The sequence below is a fragment of the Phoenix dactylifera genome, chromosome 11 (genome assembly GCF_009389715.1).
Source record: "Phoenix dactylifera cultivar Barhee BC4 chromosome 11, palm_55x_up_171113_PBpolish2nd_filt_p, whole genome shotgun sequence".
NCBI lineage: Eukaryota > Viridiplantae > Streptophyta > Magnoliopsida > Arecales > Arecaceae > Phoenix > Phoenix dactylifera.
In genome coordinates, this window is record NC_052402.1 from 809,050 (window position 1) to 829,106 (window position 20,057).

Here is a 20,057-nt window from a genome sequence, read left to right on the forward strand (position 1 = left end):
TCATACCGGGAATTCCATGAATTCTTGAAGATAAGCCTATAGCAATATTGTTCTATAAAACTCCAGATAGAATGGCCATGGATCAAATCCAACAGCCCTCTTTGAATCATGCCACACAAGTAGACAAGTTAAAAGCAGGTTTGATTCACGAGGAGAGCTCTATTCTGGTCATGAACATATATATATATATATATATCTTCTGGTGCTCGTCAGTTTGCAAGAATTTTGTAAGGCGTATTCGGCCGTCTTTAACTGGGTATTCAAAGTTAATTCAACCAAGCGAAAGACCACTTCGGATATTTTGTTGGCTAGTGAATTCCTGAAATGTCACATAGAGGCCAAAAAATTGAGTCAGTGAAGTAGACTCCTGCTTAGGCCTCGAAGTGTTCTGATGAGTCTTTTTTTTTTTTTTTTTTTTTTGTGCGGATGTTTGTAAGGTAACCGACGCTTTTGCCTCATCCGGGGAAATGAAACCCGCAGGAGCGACTGCATATGGTGGTTGAGGAGCGGTTATACTGATCGTAGGCAGCAGTGGCCGACCAGTAGGTCTTTTGGGCATTCGGATTCGGAAGCGCTCCTCCTTCAAGTTTAGGATTCTTTCCCTGCTATGCAGTATGGCCTGTGCAAATTACTTTTCAAGATGTGGAGGAGAGCATTCATCCAGAAAGAGATTATGGACACCAGAAAATTATCAAGGGCGGTGGCGGCGGCCGCTGGGGGGGGGGGGGGGTGCAGTGGAGGCGCTGATGAAGTAGGGTCCTCGAGTGTTTTTTATAGTATAATGATGGATACAACCAACAAAATTTTTTTAAAAAAAGTGTAAATATGGTTATCTCACAAAAAACCTCCGAAGTGATGAGCGGCGTAAGAAGCAACCCAGTCAACAGCATTGTTCACCTTCTAGTAGGCATAAGTGATCCGGAAGGAATCACACTCTCAAGAGTTTGCATATAGAGGGGGGGGGGGGGGGGCATATGGTAATGGTCATTGGAATGTTTTCAAACAGCCCATAGAAAAGGGCTGTGGCTACTGGCAACTTCTGGGGGCTGGAAAGTCGCCATCTTATCCGCATCACTCTCCCAACTAATTGGTATCCAAAAGTTGGTTTCCGTGGTTGCCCACAGTCATGCTATTTAAGAGCCTCTAATTCGGATTAACGCCTTCCAAGCATTTCTTACCTGACTTAGATTTCGTGGCGAGGGCGATAACTTTAGGTTAACGACACGTAATCCATGTCATGTTCCACTTAATGTTCTCTCCCGAATACATTATGCTTCTAAGCAGACACTTTCTTTAATTATACCCTCTTTAAAGGGCTAAAGCCCAGCTACTACTTGCGTGCTCCTTTTAATTTTCCCTTTTAACCGTAGAAAGTAGATGTCCTGGCGCTCAATCATGTCTCGTTCCTTCAAAGTCAAGCCTCTCATGAGCAATCTTATGGTTAACTCACTCCCTTTCGTCACAAGAATAAAGAAGAAGAGGAACATATTCAAATCATTTAGCCCGGTCCACTTTTCCAGCTTTCCTGTTTAACTAATTTCTTAACAAAAAAAACTCTTTCCATCTAACAAATTAAAGACGTTTCATATAAATTGTGTTTATTGTAATAACATTAGACAACGATCATTATGATTAATATATATATATATATATATATATATATATATATATATATATATATATATATATATATATATATATAGGCCTCTATAGCTTGGAAGTTGGCCGTGTATGTGCCTGCCTGCCTGCATGCATGCAAGCATAGAGAAATATCATTCTGCTCTTCAGTCATTTCCATAAATAGAAAAGAGCCAGTGCCAACCATGGTTAAGTGATCGACAAGCTCCATTCAAGATTTCAAATGGCTAGGGGACGGGCAGGGCAGTTGAACTGAAAGAAAAGTAGTTGGATATTGTTGGTTCTCTCTAGCACGTGTGCTTCTATTATCTTGGCTATTACAGTTTGACGCTTCCCGACCTATTCTCACCAGTACATCTAATCTCCACAGGAACAAAACTTTCCCTCATCTCTCCATCTTTCCTTCCTCCCTTTAAGTCCTGCAGGGCTCCCTAGCTATATCCTTTGGTGGTCGAACTGGTACGAGTCCAATGGAACCCTTGGACGGAGACGCACCACCCGTGCCTCAATTCCCTTGCTTCTCACCGCCACTTGCACCAGGCTTGTCTCAGTACTACCCTCCTGCTCTCTCCAACCTGCAGCAGCAGCAGCAGCAGCAAGAGTCTTCCTCACTGAGCTGTGGAGGGGCACCACCAGCCATTGACTGGGCTTCACTGTTCTTACCGAGCCCGATAGGGCTGCAGCAGCCGATGCCGGCAGGATTGTTACAGGCTGTGGGGAGGCCAGGCGAAGGCGAAGCCGATGCAACTGGCGGTGGTGGCGTCAAGGAGAAGGGAAAGGGTACTGGAAGGGCAAAGAAGGTAAGCAGGCCGAGGTTTGCCTTCCAGACCAGGAGTCCCAATGATATCCTTGATGATGGTTATCGATGGAGGAAGTATGGCCAGAAGGCGGTGAAGAACAGCACTTATCCCAGGTCTGTTCAAACTCGGTCTATAATTCTTTTCTTCACCAGTGTAAACGAGAATTAGTCTAAAAGACAGATGCTAATAATTAAGGGATATGATGGAAAAAGGTCTTGTAAATATGATGGATAATAGAAGCAGACCGAAGTAGTTGTGGGAATAAATAATAAGAATGCAGCGTACATTTGTCTGCTATTGTTGATACCCCTGAATAGTGTAATGAATGATAACGAGTAGCCGAGAATACCCGAGATTGGAGAAATGGGAGGTGTAGTCACAAGTTCCATGATCTTTATATATAAAATACATTTAGGAGAGGTCATACAAACCGTCTCCCAGGGCTCACCCAAGGTTTCCAAGTTGGGAACTTAAGGTAAAGAGAGAAAATAGCATAATATAGGTATGGCATTAACAGCCATTTATTTCCTTCTGATCGGGTTGTGAAATTATCAGGGTTATTTTTGTTGTTCTCAGAGCAATATATAGATTGAATATTATCTCCTTAATTTCATGCACAACGTTCAAAATATACACTGAGGGGTCATGGTTTATTGCTATAAAAACAACAAAATTAGCTCAGTCAGTATCGCTATCTCTATTAAATCTCCAAATTAACCTGTTTGAATTAAGTGACAGCTAGGAGTTTATTTCGCACGACCTCAAATTACAAACCTCAATGTTCCCAATTTTGTTAGAATTTTATAGAGATGCTGCTGTAGATTATTCATACTCAGTAATATCCACAACAGTAAAATTCATGGCAACTTGGACGAAATAATGCATGTCCAAGTTCAAGGTGGAATTCAATTGCTATATGTACACTCGCGAATTAGGACATGTTAGATAGCCAGCCCAACCAAATGCATAAATGTTGCAAGTTAAGCTACATGATACTGAATTTGCTTAAGATATTTTAAAAGAAACTTCAGTTATTTAAGAAAAAAAAGGGGTTAGCATTGAGGCCAATCGGTTTAGTAGAGAAGTGCATGAATATTTTGGCATAATTTTAAGAAAATATGTTAATAAAAAGGGAAAAAAGGATGCCAGATTTGCTTGCATTCCATGTATTAGCAAAAAGCTTATATCTATAGGGAAACTTGGAATAGTATCAAAGATAATCTTAGAAATATTTGACAAATGAGAATTCACAAAATCAATCCCAAATAATTAGGAAAAGGCTAGATGATTATGATTATGATATATGCACAAATACATACATGTATGTTCGATTATTTCTATTTGTGCAATTTTTATTATTTTTTATCATTACCTTTCTATATGACTCTAGCATATTTATATCTTTGTTCTTATCTTCGGATCTTGTTATTGTGTCATTTTGTGGATGAAGGAGCTATTACCGTTGCACTCACCACACATGCAATGTGAAAAAGCAAGTTCAACGTCTATCCAAGGATACAAGCGTTGTTGTCACTACATATGAGGGAGTACACAATCACCCTTGCGAGAAACTAATGGAAGCTTTGAGCCCTCTTCTCAAGCAGATTCAATTCCTCTCTCGGTTTTAGAAATGCTTTCATTAAGTTGGGTAAAGGAAAAGGCTGCCCATCTTGACAAATTGTACTCGTTCTATTGCATAAGATGTATAAAGACAACTCAAACTTACAGTTTATAAACTTGTTAAATGAAGAAGGAAAAAAAATACTTCTTTATTAACGCTTGCATTACCATGATGCACCTTATTTTTGTTATGTTGTTTCATTTTTCTTCTTTTATTGGACATTAATGATGCTCCAATTAATGGTTTGTAGCGAAGAACATACATGCTTGAGAAACAGGCCAGGATCTCAAACTATAGGGCTCGTTTGGTTCGCGGGAAAAGAAGGGGGGAAAGTGTGGTCAATGGAAAAGTAATGAGATACCTCTTGTTTGGTTGGAGTTTTCAAAGAAGAGAGATAGGAAAGTTGTATTCCCATGAGAATATGATTCCCACATTTCATGGAAAAGTCTTTCCCATGAGAAACATGGAAAAGTTACTTTCCCATGAGGCGGAAATCACTTCATTTTTACTTTTTCCCCAAAAAGCCCTTCAGCATTAAAGAGGCATTAAAGATCTAATTTTTATTAAGGGCATAATAGAAATTATACATAACTTTTCTACGAAAGTGGATGGCCAACCAAACATAAGCACTTTGGAAATTTGTTACTTTCTCATGATCAACAAATATGCCAAAAGTGCTTTCCTAGGCATCCTTTTTCTAGGAATTTGTTTTCCAGAAATCATATTCCCAGGAGAGAAAATGCTTCCCGTGAACCAAACGAGCCCATAGTTCTAGATGGGACTTATAGTCCTTCTATGAGTTTATAATTATGGATATAAAACTTTCAAGGATAATACTTTATATGAGAGTAATAACAATGTTGGGAGCTTCATTAGATAAAGGAAATGTGAACGCTCCAGCCTGATGCGTCCCTTTAAGGAGCGCATTGAAAATTAATTTGTCTTGATTAAGAATCCTTATTTCATATTTAATTGGTTTTTATGAGTCACTGTTAGATCAATTAACTATCAAAAAGACTTGTGATCAACTCTCAATTTTATATTAGCAACAATTCTAATACGAAACTTTTGCACACAGTGGACATAGCCAAATATTTTGAAGATTTGACCATATATATATATATATATGAAAATTTTCAAAAGCAAGTTGTTGCTTTCGAATGCAAATGATGAATTAGTAAACAAACTTATCAATTAAATGTGAAGCTCATGCATGTGATTGAGATCTAGGTATAGACATACTATAGGTAGTGATCCAGCAAGAGCTACAACCATTATTTTAAACAAAAAACTTTTTATTTGATTCATATATTCATACTTTTATATGGGTAAAATAAGTTATGATATCTTTGTTTCTTTTTACGGCATCATCTCAACCTAACACCAACTTTCGAAAATCTTTGAGTAGCTTTTACGAGAGGCGTTGAGCTTTAGGCATCATATTCAAAATAATAGAAACTAAAATTAATGACATTCAAAACAAGAATTAGTTAAACTTTAACTCGTGAATATAGACTAAAAGACCTGTTTGGGAGAAATTCCATTAGAATTAGTTGGACTGGCTATGGAGCTGGAGAAGAAAATATGGTACCTAAGAGAGGCGTCTTAGAGGTTGTGGGGCTTGATCCTCGTGGGATTAAAAAAATAAAGCCCTTTGGGGACCATCTCTTCTTCTCTAGCACTCTTTCTTTAGTTAATTCCACAATCTCCATTCACAGGCTTGGGCTCATGCTCCTACATCAATTCTCTCCTGCTGAGAAGAGCTTGACTCTGTCGAGTTGGGGCTGATTTGAAAAATTCTGCTTTAGATGGAATTCGCCATTTGGTGCACGCATGGGTGCAGATTGATGCGTGCCAGGAGAGCTCACAATTCATTCTAAGAATAACAAGTAAACACAAAATTTCTTATTCATATGTTCTGCATCCACATGTTATTTATAATCAAGGTGGAACAGCTTGGATACGTTTTCAGTTTTTGATAGGCCTAAACATTATACAATTAACATACGGCTTTTCACAAGAATGACACTCCTTGTTAAGTTGTATAATAACTAGCAGTTATTTCCATTCCCAATTGGTAGATTGTTTTCACAAATTCGTATCGTAGGAAGTTTGTTATATATCATTTAGAAACCAAGCAGTGGATTGGAGACCTTGAATGCTTCAAGAACTCAAAAGTACGCCCACATCCTACATTGTCTTATATTTTAAATGCAGATGCCTATAGTTTTACAGTTTTGAGATATTTATTTTGAGGCTTACCACTTCTTATGTATTAAAAGAAGAAAAGACTATAGGAACCAAATTAAAAAAAGCAAAAGCTATTCCATGATTGTGATGAATTAGGACTGATCCCTTTCTTCTCTCTCAATTATTTTTTTTTTTAAAGGTAAAAGCTATATATAGAATCTCTTTTAGGTTGGCAAGAGTAACCAAGTTCCTAATGATTGGTGATGCACAATTTATCATCTTTTCATACCTTTATATTCACCAATAGCAAAATAACATGCTTATATTACTCACCAATCATCAATAATAACTGCTGATGTTGACGAGCATCGCATCATCATCATTGGAAAACATAGAAAAATTCTGATCCACATTTTTTTATTTTGTTGATAGACTAAGCCAATACTTATCCATCCATTGATTCATTTTCCAAAACCTTTTTAAATTATATATTGTTGACTAGGTCTTCTCTCAAGCCAGAGGGTGGAGTCAAGTCTACGCTCCATTATAATTCGAACACTCTAGATTTTCATCTCTGAGGACCAAAATTTGTTCGGTCTTCTATCTATTTTATTTTTTTTCTGGCTTTATGGGTTGCACCCGCATCTATTGTGTAAGTTTGCGAAGTACCAAAAAAAAAAAACAAAACAAACAAAATTCGTTTCTTGCAACAACAGACTTGGCGAGCGTACCAGATTAGGATTAGATTAGCCTAGCTACGGACCCATTGTACCACGAAGAGGCCGGGTCTATAAGTAGTCTCGCCGGCCGCCTTTTTTTTTTTTTTTTTTTTTTTTTTTTTTTTTTTTTTTTTTTTTTTTTTTTTTTTTTTTTTTTTTTTTTTTTTTTTTTTTTTTTTTTTTTTTTTTGCTGCTGCTAAACCGGGTATCTATGCAACATATGCATACACCCAATAAAATCGGAAAACAAAATCTCCCGGAGCTCCCGAGGCAGCTCCGCCGGCGTTGTGGTTCGCCCACCGGTGGCGGAATCTGAACTCAAGAGTCCGGAGTCCAGTCTTCCCAAGATCTCGGTCGTTTCACGGAAGCCTCCAGAAACTAGAAGGTCCGTATAAACTAATACCTCCTTCTTCCTTCCCCCTCTCGCTCCTTTAAACTCCGCCCTTTCGTTAATTCTCCTCCGCCTCGCCCTTTGGCGGTGCTATTCGCTTCTCTTCCTCAGTCCTTCTCCTCGTCTCTTTCGCTCTCGCTCGCAGTTCCCGTCTCCCATGGCATCAGATCTTGAGAAGAGGGCGAAGGAAGCCTTCTTCGAAGACGAGTTCGAGGTCGCCCTTGATCTCTACTCGCGGGCTCTGGAGTTGGATCCCAAGAACGCCGATCTCTACGCCGACCGTGCTCAGGCCAACATCAAGCTCAAGAACTTCGCCGGTAAGAAAAAGAAAATTTCAGGTCTTGCTACATTGCTCTCGGGAATTTTCGACTTCTCGGTGATCATTTCGAGGTTTTCGTCTTCTTATGATCCGTTTCTTGTGAAATTCTTGTTGTTGCTTTCTTTGTATATTCGATGAATTTGTGCGATGGTTTCTGTTTTTATTTCTTGATCGTCTCCTTCTTTTTCGTGGCCGGAATAGTTTGTCTATAGCATCAGCAGTGTGTTGATGATCTCTTCTTCATCTTCTTTCTAAATTTTAAGATTGTGCTGAGAAAAATATTTGATGATAGATGAAACTGCTCCCTTAAGAATGCTGATCTTTATGTGGACTGTGCTGAAGTGATCTTTTCTTGGTTTCCTAGTTTCTTGTTCTATTTTTCTTGTGCCTTTTTCTGGTATTCTTGTCGCGGTACGTGAATTGCTAAAGCCAGCTGGATCAGATCGAAGTGGAGTTGTGAGGATAGATACTGGTTTGTGTTTCTTCCTTCTGTTGATTGGTATCCTTTCTCTTCTTGAAGAAGTGCATGGTCAGATACATATTATAGGATTGATCTTGCTGTTTGCTAGATGACTAGAAGAGAGACGTGAAATTTTGTATTTGAAGATCAAGGGATTTATATGATTTGATTTTTATTTGTTCGGTTCTTTAGTGGTTGACTGTTTAGTGAGAAACCTTCTATCAATTTTATTCTTTTTTCCTAGAAATTGAGCGAACTTTCTCTTCATCGTGTGCAGGTCAAAGCTTCAATTTGTAGAGTGATTATTTGATCTGTTCTCTCCTCTCCTTTTGAGAGAAGACAAAAGGAATGATTCTAAGGGCATTAGTCTTTAAGTGCAGAGTTTTGGTAGTGATCAGGAATTATCCTGGTCAGGACCTCTGAGTGATCCCTGATCAGAATAAGCTTTCTCCTTCAACTTGGACATTTCAAAAACAAAAAAGAAATCACAATAATTTTTACAGAATACGTGAAACTACTATTTTTTAGGTGGTGTGCAATAACATTATTGTCATGCAATTATTATGGTCAGCTTCAGTAATTTGATGACTTTGGGTTTTGAGCTTGAGTCATTCTGAGTTGTGAAACCTAACCTCATGATTACAGCAACTCTATTCGTACTGCCACTCTGTGAACTCCAACTATGATGCTCAGCCTAGGCTATACGAGTTTACAGTCGTATATCATGGTACTTCCTGACAGTCCTGGGCTATGCAAGCTCAAAAAAGTATATGGAGGTACCTCTGACAGTCTCGTTCAATGTCCGCAGTTAAAGTTTTTCCTGGATGACTAATTAAATGAGGTTAAGGAGAATAACTTCTCACATGGTGCGGGAGTATAATCTTACTTGTATACCAAATTATGCAAGTTAACTAGGTGATTGAGTGAAGAAATGTGAAGCAAGAACATTGTTGCATGGTTTTTATTCAACAATCTATTGATGGATGTTTCAAGTATATTAGTTTTAAGATGTAAAAGTTTCGATGTTCAACTTGTTTCTGAGCATTTTGTAGTTTAAAATGCTGTTTTATGATGCTTCTTTTGTTCCCTTTAATAATATGCAGAAGCTGGCCATCTCTGGTTTGCTTCAACAATCAACATTCTTTTACATGGTATAAATAGATAGCTTGTTAACGTCAACTTTTTTTTTAAAAAAAATTGGGTGCAGAGGCTGTTGCTGATGCAAACAGAGCAATTGAGTTGGATCCTTCGCTGTCTAAAGCTTACTTGCGGAAGGGGTTAGTAAAGTTCTCTCGGAGTATGCTCATCACTTGTTGTCAACTTTGCTGTGTATCTTGTTCCTTCAGGAAAGCATTTAAGTTTCAAGGAGTCACTCCCATTTTCCACCTCATATTTTATGTAGATGATGCAGTTATGATATATTATACGTTATGTTGGTTCAGCCTCATGCACGAATGTTACCATCGTTTTTCTGGCACAAGCTGTTCATGTCATGGGCTGGTTGCATATTTCAGACTTGTCAGATGCCTGTTAATATCGCCCTTCCTCAAAATTTGATGGTGTATGTTTATTTTTATCAACAGAACTGCTTGTATTAAACTCGAAGAGCATCAGACTGCAAAGGCAGCTCTTGAAGCAGGCTCCTCTTTAGCACCTGGGGATTCAAGATTCGTACAACTTATTAAGGAATGCAATGAGCTAATGGCAGGTCTTTTCTTTGTTTTAATTTGATGACCCCCTCTTTTCCCGTGATGAGCAACAACAATTATTTCTCCTTACACCCACAAGGTTATGATGAGGAAAAAGTCTTGCAATTAAATCCAATCCTCTTTACATTTTTATGATGCAACTTGTGGAAGATAGCCACCCTTTTGGCTATGGGTTTCAGTCAGCTGGCCCTTTCTCAGTGTCAAACTCCTCCAAACTTATGCAGATAGGACCACATAGGTTTCTTTCCTTTCTGTTCTGTATGCCTTTGGGGAAATCATGTATTATTTGAGGACTCAAACCTAGGAAACTCCACATGCAAGCAGACCTTTCAACCTTTTGGGTTATGCTCAGGACATACAGAGCTACATAGGTTATGTCAGGCTTATATGTACTTATGGTTGTTTTTTCTTTTGGGTGTAAATGAGGCATGATACACAGACATACATGTTTTTGTGTGTGTGTACATACATACTTTTTAATATATGGATATATGTACATATAGAGAAACATATATACATGTAGATACACACACACACAGAAACAGGGTCAGATGTATACACACACATCTCTTTTATTTTGTATACATGCACACATCGGTATACAGACATGCATATATTTATAATGTAAAGTATGGTGGTGCCTATATACAGAGGTACCATAAGCATATCACAATACGATATTACTTATTAATTTAATTTCAAATTCATGACTTCGGTTGAATGTGATATTAGATTTTGAGCAAATTTCAAGCACTATTTTTTGAATGAGACATTCCTAGATTTCGAATATTAGTGATATTGCTTGAATGACTTAAAGCAAGTTTTGAAGTACCAGTTTTGGCATATATACTAGTAGCCACTTAGTATTGGTTAGTATGGTACATTCCTTGGTATCAGCACTCGATACAAGGGGGCATTGGTTCCCTAGCGGTATGGTATGGTATGTCTGGTATAGCTTGGTATTGTTTAGTATTTAAAATTCCGGACTCAAGGATGTTCGGAAGTCCTACTAGAAAGCATAAGTAATCAATGATGTTTTTAAATATGATAATACTAAAATCAAGAGAGCTGTAATTCTGTAAATGACCACATCTCTTTTTCTTTGTCAAATAAGCCTTTCTCCACACCCTTCTTCTTCTTTTCTCAAACTAGGATTGAAGTTCCATGTTGAGCATTAGCTTGACTTTCTCCTAGGTTTTTTATTTTGCAAATCTCCATGCTTATCTGCTGTTATTGTCATCACCATTATTTTGGCTAAAATTTGTAAACAGAGGAGAACCAGATTTAGGACATGCCAACTTCATGGATCATCATTGATCTGACACAGCAAACTGTTGAAACATGTTCATCATTTATATGCGCACTTTGCATAAAAATGGCGCATACTATTAGAATCTCAACAGGTTCTGAGAGGTCCAGGTCATGATAGTTTCATGCTTGTCTTCTACATTTTAAATCTGACCTGCCCTCAGTTTGGGCCTCTGGGTATGGGCTTGAGTCTCAGAAAATAAATTTCATTAGCCCTAGGTATGACCTGACTCAACCTTTACAAGAAATTTTGGTTGAGCTGATTCGACCAGACCTAACACATTAACTGCTCTGCTTTACGCAGAAACAGCACATCTATATGATGCATGCTGAAAAATACATGTGGTGTTCTACTTTTATCCTGTATCAAATAAATTCACAAGTCTGGCGTGTCTTTTGGTATACTCTAATATCAATGCCGCTGCAGTTTGGTTATCAATTAACAGCCTAGCTAATGCCCTTTTTATTTTCATTTCCTAGTTGAAGGGGAGACAGGACCTCTGGCCCCAACCCCCACTTTTCTTCTTAGGAGTCAATTGGATGGACTTGTTCCCTATTATTATCCTGTATCAAATAAATTAGCAAAAGAGAATGAGCCTTGGCGTAGCAATAAGCATGGGTTTGGAACATGGAAACAGCCTCTCCACTAAGGTTGCATGCATCTGGCCCTTCCTAGACCCTGCAAAATGGTGGAAGCCTCGTCACTGGGCCACTCTTTTTTATCAAATAATTTAGCAAATCTAGCATGTTTTTTGGTATATTCTATTATTAACACTGCTGCAGTTTGTTTATCAATTAACAGTCTAGCTAATTGCCTACATATTTTATTGCCTAGTTGAAGGGGAGACAGGATTTTCCCCCCTTCACATCTTAGGAGTCAAGTCAGATGGACTTGTTTGAGAAAAGAAGTCTATCCATTCAGATTCTACTTAAATCTAGATTCTTCTTCTTTTCTGATTTTTTTTAAACCATTAAAACCTGAAATAAGATCTAGAAAGCTGACTTTATTATTTGGCACATCAAAATTGATTAAATTGGTCTTGATTCAAGGCAGGTTAATTGAGGTCAAGCATTGAGGATTAGATAGGGCATGGACTTGCTATGCTATTCGTAGGTTGTACTCAGGGATGTTGTTATCTGGCTTCATTTTTTGAGATCCGTACAGAGAGGAGTATATGATATTTAGACCTAGTGGCCTCTGCTGACAAAAAAATGAGATTCTTACAACTAAACTGTTAAGTTGTCTAATACTAGTTGAATTCCTTTAAAAACATGACTATCACTTTGCATACATAATGGGGCCAAATATTCTTTTACTTTCCTAAGTGATGGTTTAGCATAGGGTCTTTATTTAAGACTTGTAAATTATGTTTGTGTTATTGCAGAGGAGACTCACAACCTGCCTGAAAAAGCGATACATGAGACTCCACCTAGTGCAGTTACTCCTTCAGAGGATGTTGGGCCCAATCATGATACATCCTATCAGTCCACTGTAGTTGAGCCGAGCAAACCAAAATATAGGTATTGAAGTTATTAATGGTAAATGATTATGTAGCCCATCATGCATAGCTCTGGGGCTGTGGCCACATGAATATTATGCCACACGACTGCATAGAACACAGAAAAGCTAAAATGCTTCTTAAAAAATTCAATTAAAAATCTGGTTAGAAGTTCTTCCTTTGGTTCATCTGTGGTTAACTCTATCCTCATACTATGCATCTTTTGCCCCATCCTTCCCATGTTCTTCCACCCCTGCCACTTCTATTCTACTTCTATTCTCTTCCATCTTTTCCCAACTGGTGGCTGGGGTCCATGGTAGGATGGGATGGCTGGGTGGCAATATAGGGTGGTGGAAGGGGAGTGGCTGGAAGCAGAAAGGTGGTTTTGGGTGGGGGTGACATCCAATGTGATTGGCCAAAATAAGAGATGGTTGGCCATGGAATATTATGGGGTGCATTACATATGGAATTTGATTGGATTCCCTTTTCCTCTTGCAAGGAAATCCTCCCGTAGCATCCCTCCCTTTGCCTCTTGCAAGAAAATCCCTCCCCTACAATCAAGCTAGCTGCACTTTCCTTTCATCTAATCCAATATCATACCCAGCCTTACAACTGCTCTCCTATTCTCTTCCATCATTTCCTAACAGAAGGGCGCATGGTAGGATGAGATGGTGGAGTGGTGGGTGGAGGAAGCAACAACAGTGAAGATATAGAGCGGAGGAAGTGGGGTAGCTGGAAGCAGAAAGTGGTTTTGGGCTGGGTGACATCCAATGTGATTGTCCAAATAAAGGGGTGGTTAGATATGGAATATAATGGGTGCATTACATATGGAATATGCTTGGATTCCTCTCTTACTAATGCACATGCTTATAGAGCATGCTTTCTACTTTCAAGTTTGAGTTAATATAAGATTGCATTTTAATGCAGACATGACTTCTACAATACTTCTACAGAATTGGTTCTGACCATTTTCGCGAAGGGCATCCTAGCTAAATGCGTGACTGTTGACTTTGGTGAACAAATAGTCTGTCTTTTTTTTAGTTCGTTGATCTTCCCAACTTCTCTTTTTTTTACCTCCTTTCTTTCATTTTATATGATTCTATACAATTATTTTATGCATATTGTTTTCTTTTCAGTTGAGTGTCTCCATCGATATCCCTGGTGAAGAAGCCTACCATTTTCAACCACGTCTATTTGGAAAGGTATGCTTAAATCTTGTATATTGTATTGTGCGCCCATAAGGAGTACATTCTTGGTTTGTTTCCTCTTTCTAACGAGCCTTTAGCTATACTGCTTCCAGCATCATTCAAAATACACTTTTGTACAATGATTATTAGCTATTCCACCACTAATTGTTTGTTCGGATGGTACCACCTTGCCACTTGGGCAAGAGAGCAGGTGTTTGATTCGGGTTGGCATCGGCCCTCAAGAGATGGGGTGAGTTTGGGGTATAAAGTGGGGAGGAGCCCCTCCTAGTCTCAAAATAAAAAGAAAAAAAAAATATTTGTATTAATTCCATGCAAACTTATTTACATCTTATTGCCTGAGGTGATATAAGTTAGCCGCTTCTGTTATATTTTCACTGTAGCAAAAATTTATGAATAATACTAAAGGCCATTCTACTTTCACTGTTATCTGGTTTAGAAAGGGGAGAAATTCATTAGCATGTTCCCCTTTCAAACAAGCAGCCTGTTGCTGTTCATCAATAAAAGAAGTGGGTACTTTCTTTTCCATAAAATCTATAATTCCAATGAGAGGTCAACATACATGATGTTGTGAAGGATTTTCTTTTAACAAAAGGGGCTCTAGGTAGTAAAAATGTCCAAACTTGAGCTTTGGCTTTACTTGGCAATTTAAAATGAATGTCAATGTAGAAATGCATATATATATATATATATATATATATATATATATATATATATATATATATATATATATATGTCCCCAAGATTTGTATGCTCACCTTCTAAAACTTGAGCACCAATGCTATGTTTGCTGTAGACATCAAAATATTAGATAATCATGTAAAAATAACTCGGGGGCACAAGATGTGTTTTAGCATGCATATATATTATATTTTTAGGTATTAAAGGATATATATTGTCTTGTTTTCCTGTGTGCTCTAGCTTTTCTTTGTACCAACCCCTGCTCTATTTGTGTTTGGTTCAAGCAATGCTTGAACTTGTTTCATTTATTCCTATAGCATGCAGTGCACGTCTTATTAATTTTAGTTATCCAACTTGTCTTGAAGTGATTCAGTGGTAGTGTTGTTTGTTCTTATGTCTAATTCAGGCAGCTAGTTGAGAATTGATACCGTTTGGCATAAGTTCTTGTGGCTAATTCCTTTCTTTCCCCCTCCTCTCAATTGATTCTCTGACAACCAGATTATACCTGAAAAATGCAAATATCAAGTCTTGTCTTCAAAAATTGAAATCCGTCTTTTTAAAGCTGAAGCCATCATATGGACATCCTTGGAATTTAGTAAAGTGAAAGCCCTTCCACAAAAGATCAATGCATCTGCAGGTAGCGACTCATTATTTCTATCTCTTGTCTGATTTTGTCTTCATATGTCTTGTTCCTAATAATCTTAATCTTATGTCTGCACTGTTTCAATGTCTTTCAGTCATGCAATGAGACTGTTTTTGTTGACCTCGAGCTACTGATTCTAATGCTCATTTGTGGCTTTATAGAAGGGCTTGTTTGTTTGTTGGTGTGTCTCTGCACTTGCTTTTTTCCCATGGCTGTTCTATTGTCTTCATTGGCTTTTGCATGACCATTGTACATGAATCTTCTTGTTGTTGTTCTGTTTATTGGATTCAAAAAATTCCCAACAATGATTAGATATTTCATCAACCTAGTATAATGAAAAAAAAAGCTAAATAAATGTGAAATATGTGATAGCGAAGGTCACGTTAATGCTTTCTCTTGCACCTTATGCATGCCTAATGCTTTAAACCCTGTCTTCCCACATAAGTTTGTGTGAGATATTTGAATAGATGAATAAGCTAGGCTATTTACTCCTCTTCAATTGAGAGAAACTTTTCAGTGAAAATGGCCAAATATTTTTGACTAGGTTATGGTAGAACAAGAACCTAAAAGTGCTTCAACTTTTCTGAAATCTCAAAAATACTCTTTCCTATTCTTGTTTTGAGTGCCAAAAAAGTCGTTTGGCTGCATAAAGCTGGCTAAGTAGTCTTTATTCTGGTCTTTTCCAAGTTATTCATGAACTACACAGGGCCTTACTGGAAATGAATTTTCACTTGTTTTTGAGGTTTATTGTATAACCTACTTCACCATATCGTCCCTATATGCTGGCAACTTTTCATGTCACCTTCTTAGCATGCTTCTTGGGCCAATATGGATCAGTGAGAGCATACGTCTGTGCTGGTTTATTCATGAACAATACAAGGCCTTACTGGAAATAATTTACCATATCATCCCTATAAGCTAGCAAGTTTTCATTTTACCTTCTTAGAATATTTCTAGCGGCACGGAATTACATATGCATGGTCAAGAAGGGCAATGTAGCTTGAAGACTTGGGCCAATATGGATTGGTGACAGGATATGTGTGTGCTGGTTGAAGATTCGCCACATGCACTAATTGGAACTGCCTTGCAACATGTTTTTATCTTGATTCCATGTTTTGTGGGGTTTCTCTTGATCTGAGTCTCTATCACTGTGAAACACATTCTTAGCATCCCTCTTATTCTTCTCAGTATGCAGAGCACTCATCAACCCCTCTCCCTCCCATTTCCTGCCCCTCCTCCCACGCCAAAAAAAGGTAAAAAAGAGGAAGAAAAAGAAATTGTCTTCTGCCAATATGCACTCTTCAATTCTTCACACCATTTTCATCTTTCCTTCTACCCCTCTGTGATTTTGATTTGCATTATAACTGCAGTGACCAATCCATCATGGAAACAGATGAAGAAAAGAGTCAGGTAGAAAGGAGGAAGATAATAGTAGGGTGAAGAAGGTGAGAATAGCAATGAGGGGGAGGAAGAAAAGTGCATATGATGGTACAAGACTTAGTTGTTGTTGTTCATCATATTAATGGCCATGAGCATACTCAGGTGCAGGTGGAGCCTAAAACCAATATATCTTCTGATAAAAACTGTAGGTTGTAAGGGACATCATTTCCAATTGAAAAAACTGAGGATGGAAAACCAAAAACCAAATAAAATGCAATTCCAAAGTCCCAAAATGAGATGATCGCTTCTAATTTATTATAGGGTGGTGCAAAATTTTAAAACAAATGAAACCCACGCAACTTAGGGAAAGTGGACCATTTAGATACATGTTAATAATTAGCTCACATAGGGACCACCTAGGTTCCTAGGCCTGAAGCAGGACCTCATGAGTCTAGGCGGTCTCGGTGGATAATATGCAAAGAAAGAAAAGAGGTAATTTTGTGTACATTGCAAATTTGTTTGATAGAGTTCATTAAAATTCTGAACCTTTGCTCTTTTTAGTGCCCCTTCTGATAATTTTACAATATATTATAACCATAATCTGCGAGCTTTGTCCAACTATTCAGGTTTAGTTTGATGACCTTTCTTCACCACTTATCCAAGCAAAGCAAAGTATCTGTCATTGCTGGTCTGCAAAGATACCTGTTTCAGATAGACACATCAATTTTTTTTCTCTTCCCTTTTTCTTTAGCTCTTTTCTTTTTTTCATGGGCGGGCAGGGCGGGGAGGGGCGGGGGGTGTGTGGGATTTCATTTAGCTTTTCCTTATTTTTTCCAAGATTAGATAGTGGTTTGTTTTTCTATTTGCTTCCAGATTCGATATTTTGTAATTAGAGCAATGGAAGGTGCCAACTTACGAAGCTAGTAAAATTTCTGAAAATTGTACCAAATGACCTGGGATCGAATTCCACCTTCACTAGAGGTTTGGGTGTGACAATTAATCATGTAATCAAATCTGGTCATTTTAGGCCTGACCCTCCTAGGCTGATTTTGGGCTGGCTTGGGCAAATAGTTTTGGCTTATCGGGTCAGACTCAGATCTATAGGCCCGATTAAGATTCGGGCTGAGCCCAGCCAACACTAAAAAGGGCTAGACCCAAACTTCTTTTAATTAATTTATTAAAATTTTGTTGACCCTAATCCGATTGCAGGGTTAACTTTCCACCACCTTGCCTTTCACGTCCGGCACTATTCTTCTCCATCCATCTCTTCTCTACCCTTTCCCCTTCATCATCCACTCTCTCTCTCTCTCTCTCTCTCTCTCTCTCTCTCTCTCTCTACATACATGGATGGAGAAGAGATGGATGTATGCATGTATGTATGTATATGTATATCTATGTATATGTATGTATGTATAGCTATGTATCTATGTATGTATATGTATGTATATCTATGTATATATGTATGTATATGTATGTATATGTATGTATATCTATGTATATATCTACGTATATGTATGTATATCTATGTATATATCTACGTATATGTATGTATATCTATGTATATATCTATGTATATGTATGTATATCTATGTATATATCTATGTATATGTATGTATATCTATGTATATATCTATGTATATGTATGTATATGTATGTATGTATGTATGTATGTATGTATCTTCATGCTACAAAAGGACACACAAAGCTCTTTGCCCCACCTACTCTTTGACAATGTTGTTGGGCTGGGATTTGGCTGCAAATTGTTGGCCTTTGGCCTGGCCCGAATGATGCTCAGATCTATTTGTAATTTCAGCTTCAAAAGCGATACTGTTTATGGAAAATAATTGTCACATGATCTCTAGTATATTAATCTATAGAGATTGTCGAACAAGCTCAGTATTGCTTTTCACTGCAACTTTGTTTGTGTAGCCTCTATCATCATAAACGAATGATGTAATCAATGATCTGTAAGATTTTCTTTGCTTCTGCACTTTCTGTTGTCCTTTCCTCACTCATCTTGTTTGAAGTTGATTGGTTTTGTGTTACATCTAAAATGGTAGTCGTCTTTGTGGGCGTGTAATTCAAAAGTGAACAGAATTAATAATAATGTAGTTAGAGCATTATGAGTGATCTTTAGTTTTCTAGGAATTGATGATGATCGAACCGGTCTTTTGGTTCTGCAGCTGTGAAGTCCCAGAGGCCCTCTTACCCCTCTTCAAAATCCAACAAAGATTGGGACAAGCTGGAAGCCCAAGTGAAAAAAGAGGTAAACTAATCTTCCACCTCCTCTATCTCCTCTCTTGCTTTGTTAAAACTAACATTATTTTTGCATGATCTCTTGTTGTGACGTAACATCATAGGAGAAAGAAGAGAAGCTAGATGGTGACGCAGCGTTGAACAAAATGTTCCATGATATTTACCGAGATGCAGATGAAGACATGAGACGAGCCATGACTAAATCTTTTGTAAGATGACTCATGCCTGTACTCCAAACTTGACTGCAGCATTTTTTTGGATAAATAACTTTGGTATTTTTTCTGTTAGGGGACCTCAACTGGTTCCTTTTGGCAGAATATTGATGCTTTTATTCTACTGGAAAACCAGAGTAGCAAGTTCTTTTTTAAACCAGAGTAGTGGAGTTTTTTTTTTCCAAAGCAAGTCATCATTAATGATTATAATTTTCGTTCTTTAAGAGAATCTGAGTTGCAGATGGATCTTTTTAACTACTTTGTGGAAAAAAATCTGGCTTTTTTTTAAAGACTAGGCTGTTGTAGGATTTTGTTCAGGAATAGCCCGGTTATTTTGAAAACACACTCAAGTTTGCTTCATTTGGTTGCCTGATGTGGTTCTGTAACTTGATATAGGTGGAATCAAATGGAACGGTGTTGTCAACAAATTGGAAAGAAGTGGGCTCAAAGAAGGTGGAGGGGAGCCCGCCTGATGGTATGGAACTGAAGAAATGGGAGTACTGACATCATTTTCTATTCCAATGTTGTGGGCAGTTCAATTTGTGCAATCCAATTTTCTATTCGAGGACGGAATGGTTTTTGTTTCTGCAGTTATTTATTGGACATGCTGTAGTCTATTGTATCCTTGGGTTTTGTGGTGTATTGTCTGTTCCTAAGTTGTGACGGTTTGTCTGGAAAGTGGTAAAATTATTACTCGTAGCTGGGAATTTCAAGCCTTTTAGTCACTAAAATATTTTCATCATGAAGTGGAATTTCTTTCAATCTTCTGCAAGGTCTACTGCCATAAAAGGAGGGCCTGATGTTAGACTTGGTTTTCTTGCGTTGATTGATGTCACCTTAGGATTGCATTTCGGGTATCTTGAAATATCAAGTTGGCACTTAGATGCTAGGTTCTCTGTTTGGGTGTAGGGTTTTTTCTTAGTCGGTCGTATGCATCGACTTGAGACTCGGTATTCTCTATAATGCATGCGTTAGTTCTGTTTCTTCATATGGAGTCTATTTTTTATAATTAAAACAGTAAGCCCG

General features: G+C 37.9%; 2 protein-coding genes across 6 annotated transcripts; both read left to right on the forward strand.

Annotated features, from left to right (window-relative positions):
- The first annotated feature begins 2,008 nt into the window (after positions 1–2,008).
- On the forward strand, positions 2,009–4,214 carry LOC103709034 (probable WRKY transcription factor 75). Its single transcript, XM_008794188.3, has 2 exons — positions 2,009–2,551; positions 3,889–4,214. The coding sequence occupies exons 1-2, from the start codon at positions 2,109–2,111 to the stop codon at positions 4,064–4,066; spliced, it is 621 nt and encodes a 206-aa protein (XP_008792410.1). The 5' UTR covers positions 2,009–2,108; the 3' UTR covers positions 4,067–4,214.
- A 2,980-nt stretch (positions 4,215–7,194) lies between these two features.
- On the forward strand, positions 7,195–19,836 carry LOC103708998 (protein SGT1 homolog). 5 transcript variants are annotated; one of them, XM_039131170.1, is made up of 12 exons: positions 7,195–7,353; positions 7,471–7,676; positions 9,346–9,484; positions 9,722–9,846; positions 12,541–12,676; positions 13,582–13,678; positions 13,791–13,856; positions 14,053–14,091; positions 15,039–15,177; positions 18,747–18,829; positions 18,924–19,028; positions 19,428–19,836. In XM_039131170.1, the coding sequence occupies exons 2-12, from the start codon at positions 7,517–7,519 to the stop codon at positions 19,533–19,535; spliced, it is 1,197 nt and encodes a 398-aa protein (XP_038987098.1). In that variant the 5' UTR covers positions 7,195–7,353; positions 7,471–7,516; the 3' UTR covers positions 19,536–19,836. The 5 variants fall into 5 exon arrangements, with proteins under 5 accessions (XP_038987098.1, XP_038987097.1, XP_008792357.1 ...); XM_039131169.1 differs by having other exon boundaries at positions 7,505–7,676; XM_008794135.4 differs by having other exon boundaries at positions 7,197–7,353; positions 7,505–7,676; positions 9,346–9,415.
- The last annotated feature ends 221 nt before the right edge of the window (positions 19,837–20,057 follow it).

Excerpts from the sequence above, each read along its gene's own strand:
- LOC103709034 (XM_008794188.3), top strand. The coding sequence starts at position 2,109 with ATGGAACCCTTGGACGGAGACGCACCACCCGTGCCTCAATTCCCTTGC. Across the intron at positions 2,552-3,888 it reads AAGAACAGCACTTATCCCAG|GAGCTATTACCGTTGCACTC; the intron begins GTCTGTTCAAAC and ends TTGTGGATGAAG.
- LOC103708998 (XM_039131170.1), top strand. The coding sequence starts at position 7,517 with ATGGCATCAGATCTTGAGAAGAGGGCGAAGGAAGCCTTCTTCGAAGAC. Across the intron at positions 7,677-9,345 it reads CAAGCTCAAGAACTTCGCCG|AGGCTGTTGCTGATGCAAAC; the intron begins GTAAGAAAAAGA and ends AATTGGGTGCAG. Across the intron at positions 13,857-14,052 it reads AACCACGTCTATTTGGAAAG|GTGTTTGATTCGGGTTGGCA; the intron begins GTATGCTTAAAT and ends GCAAGAGAGCAG.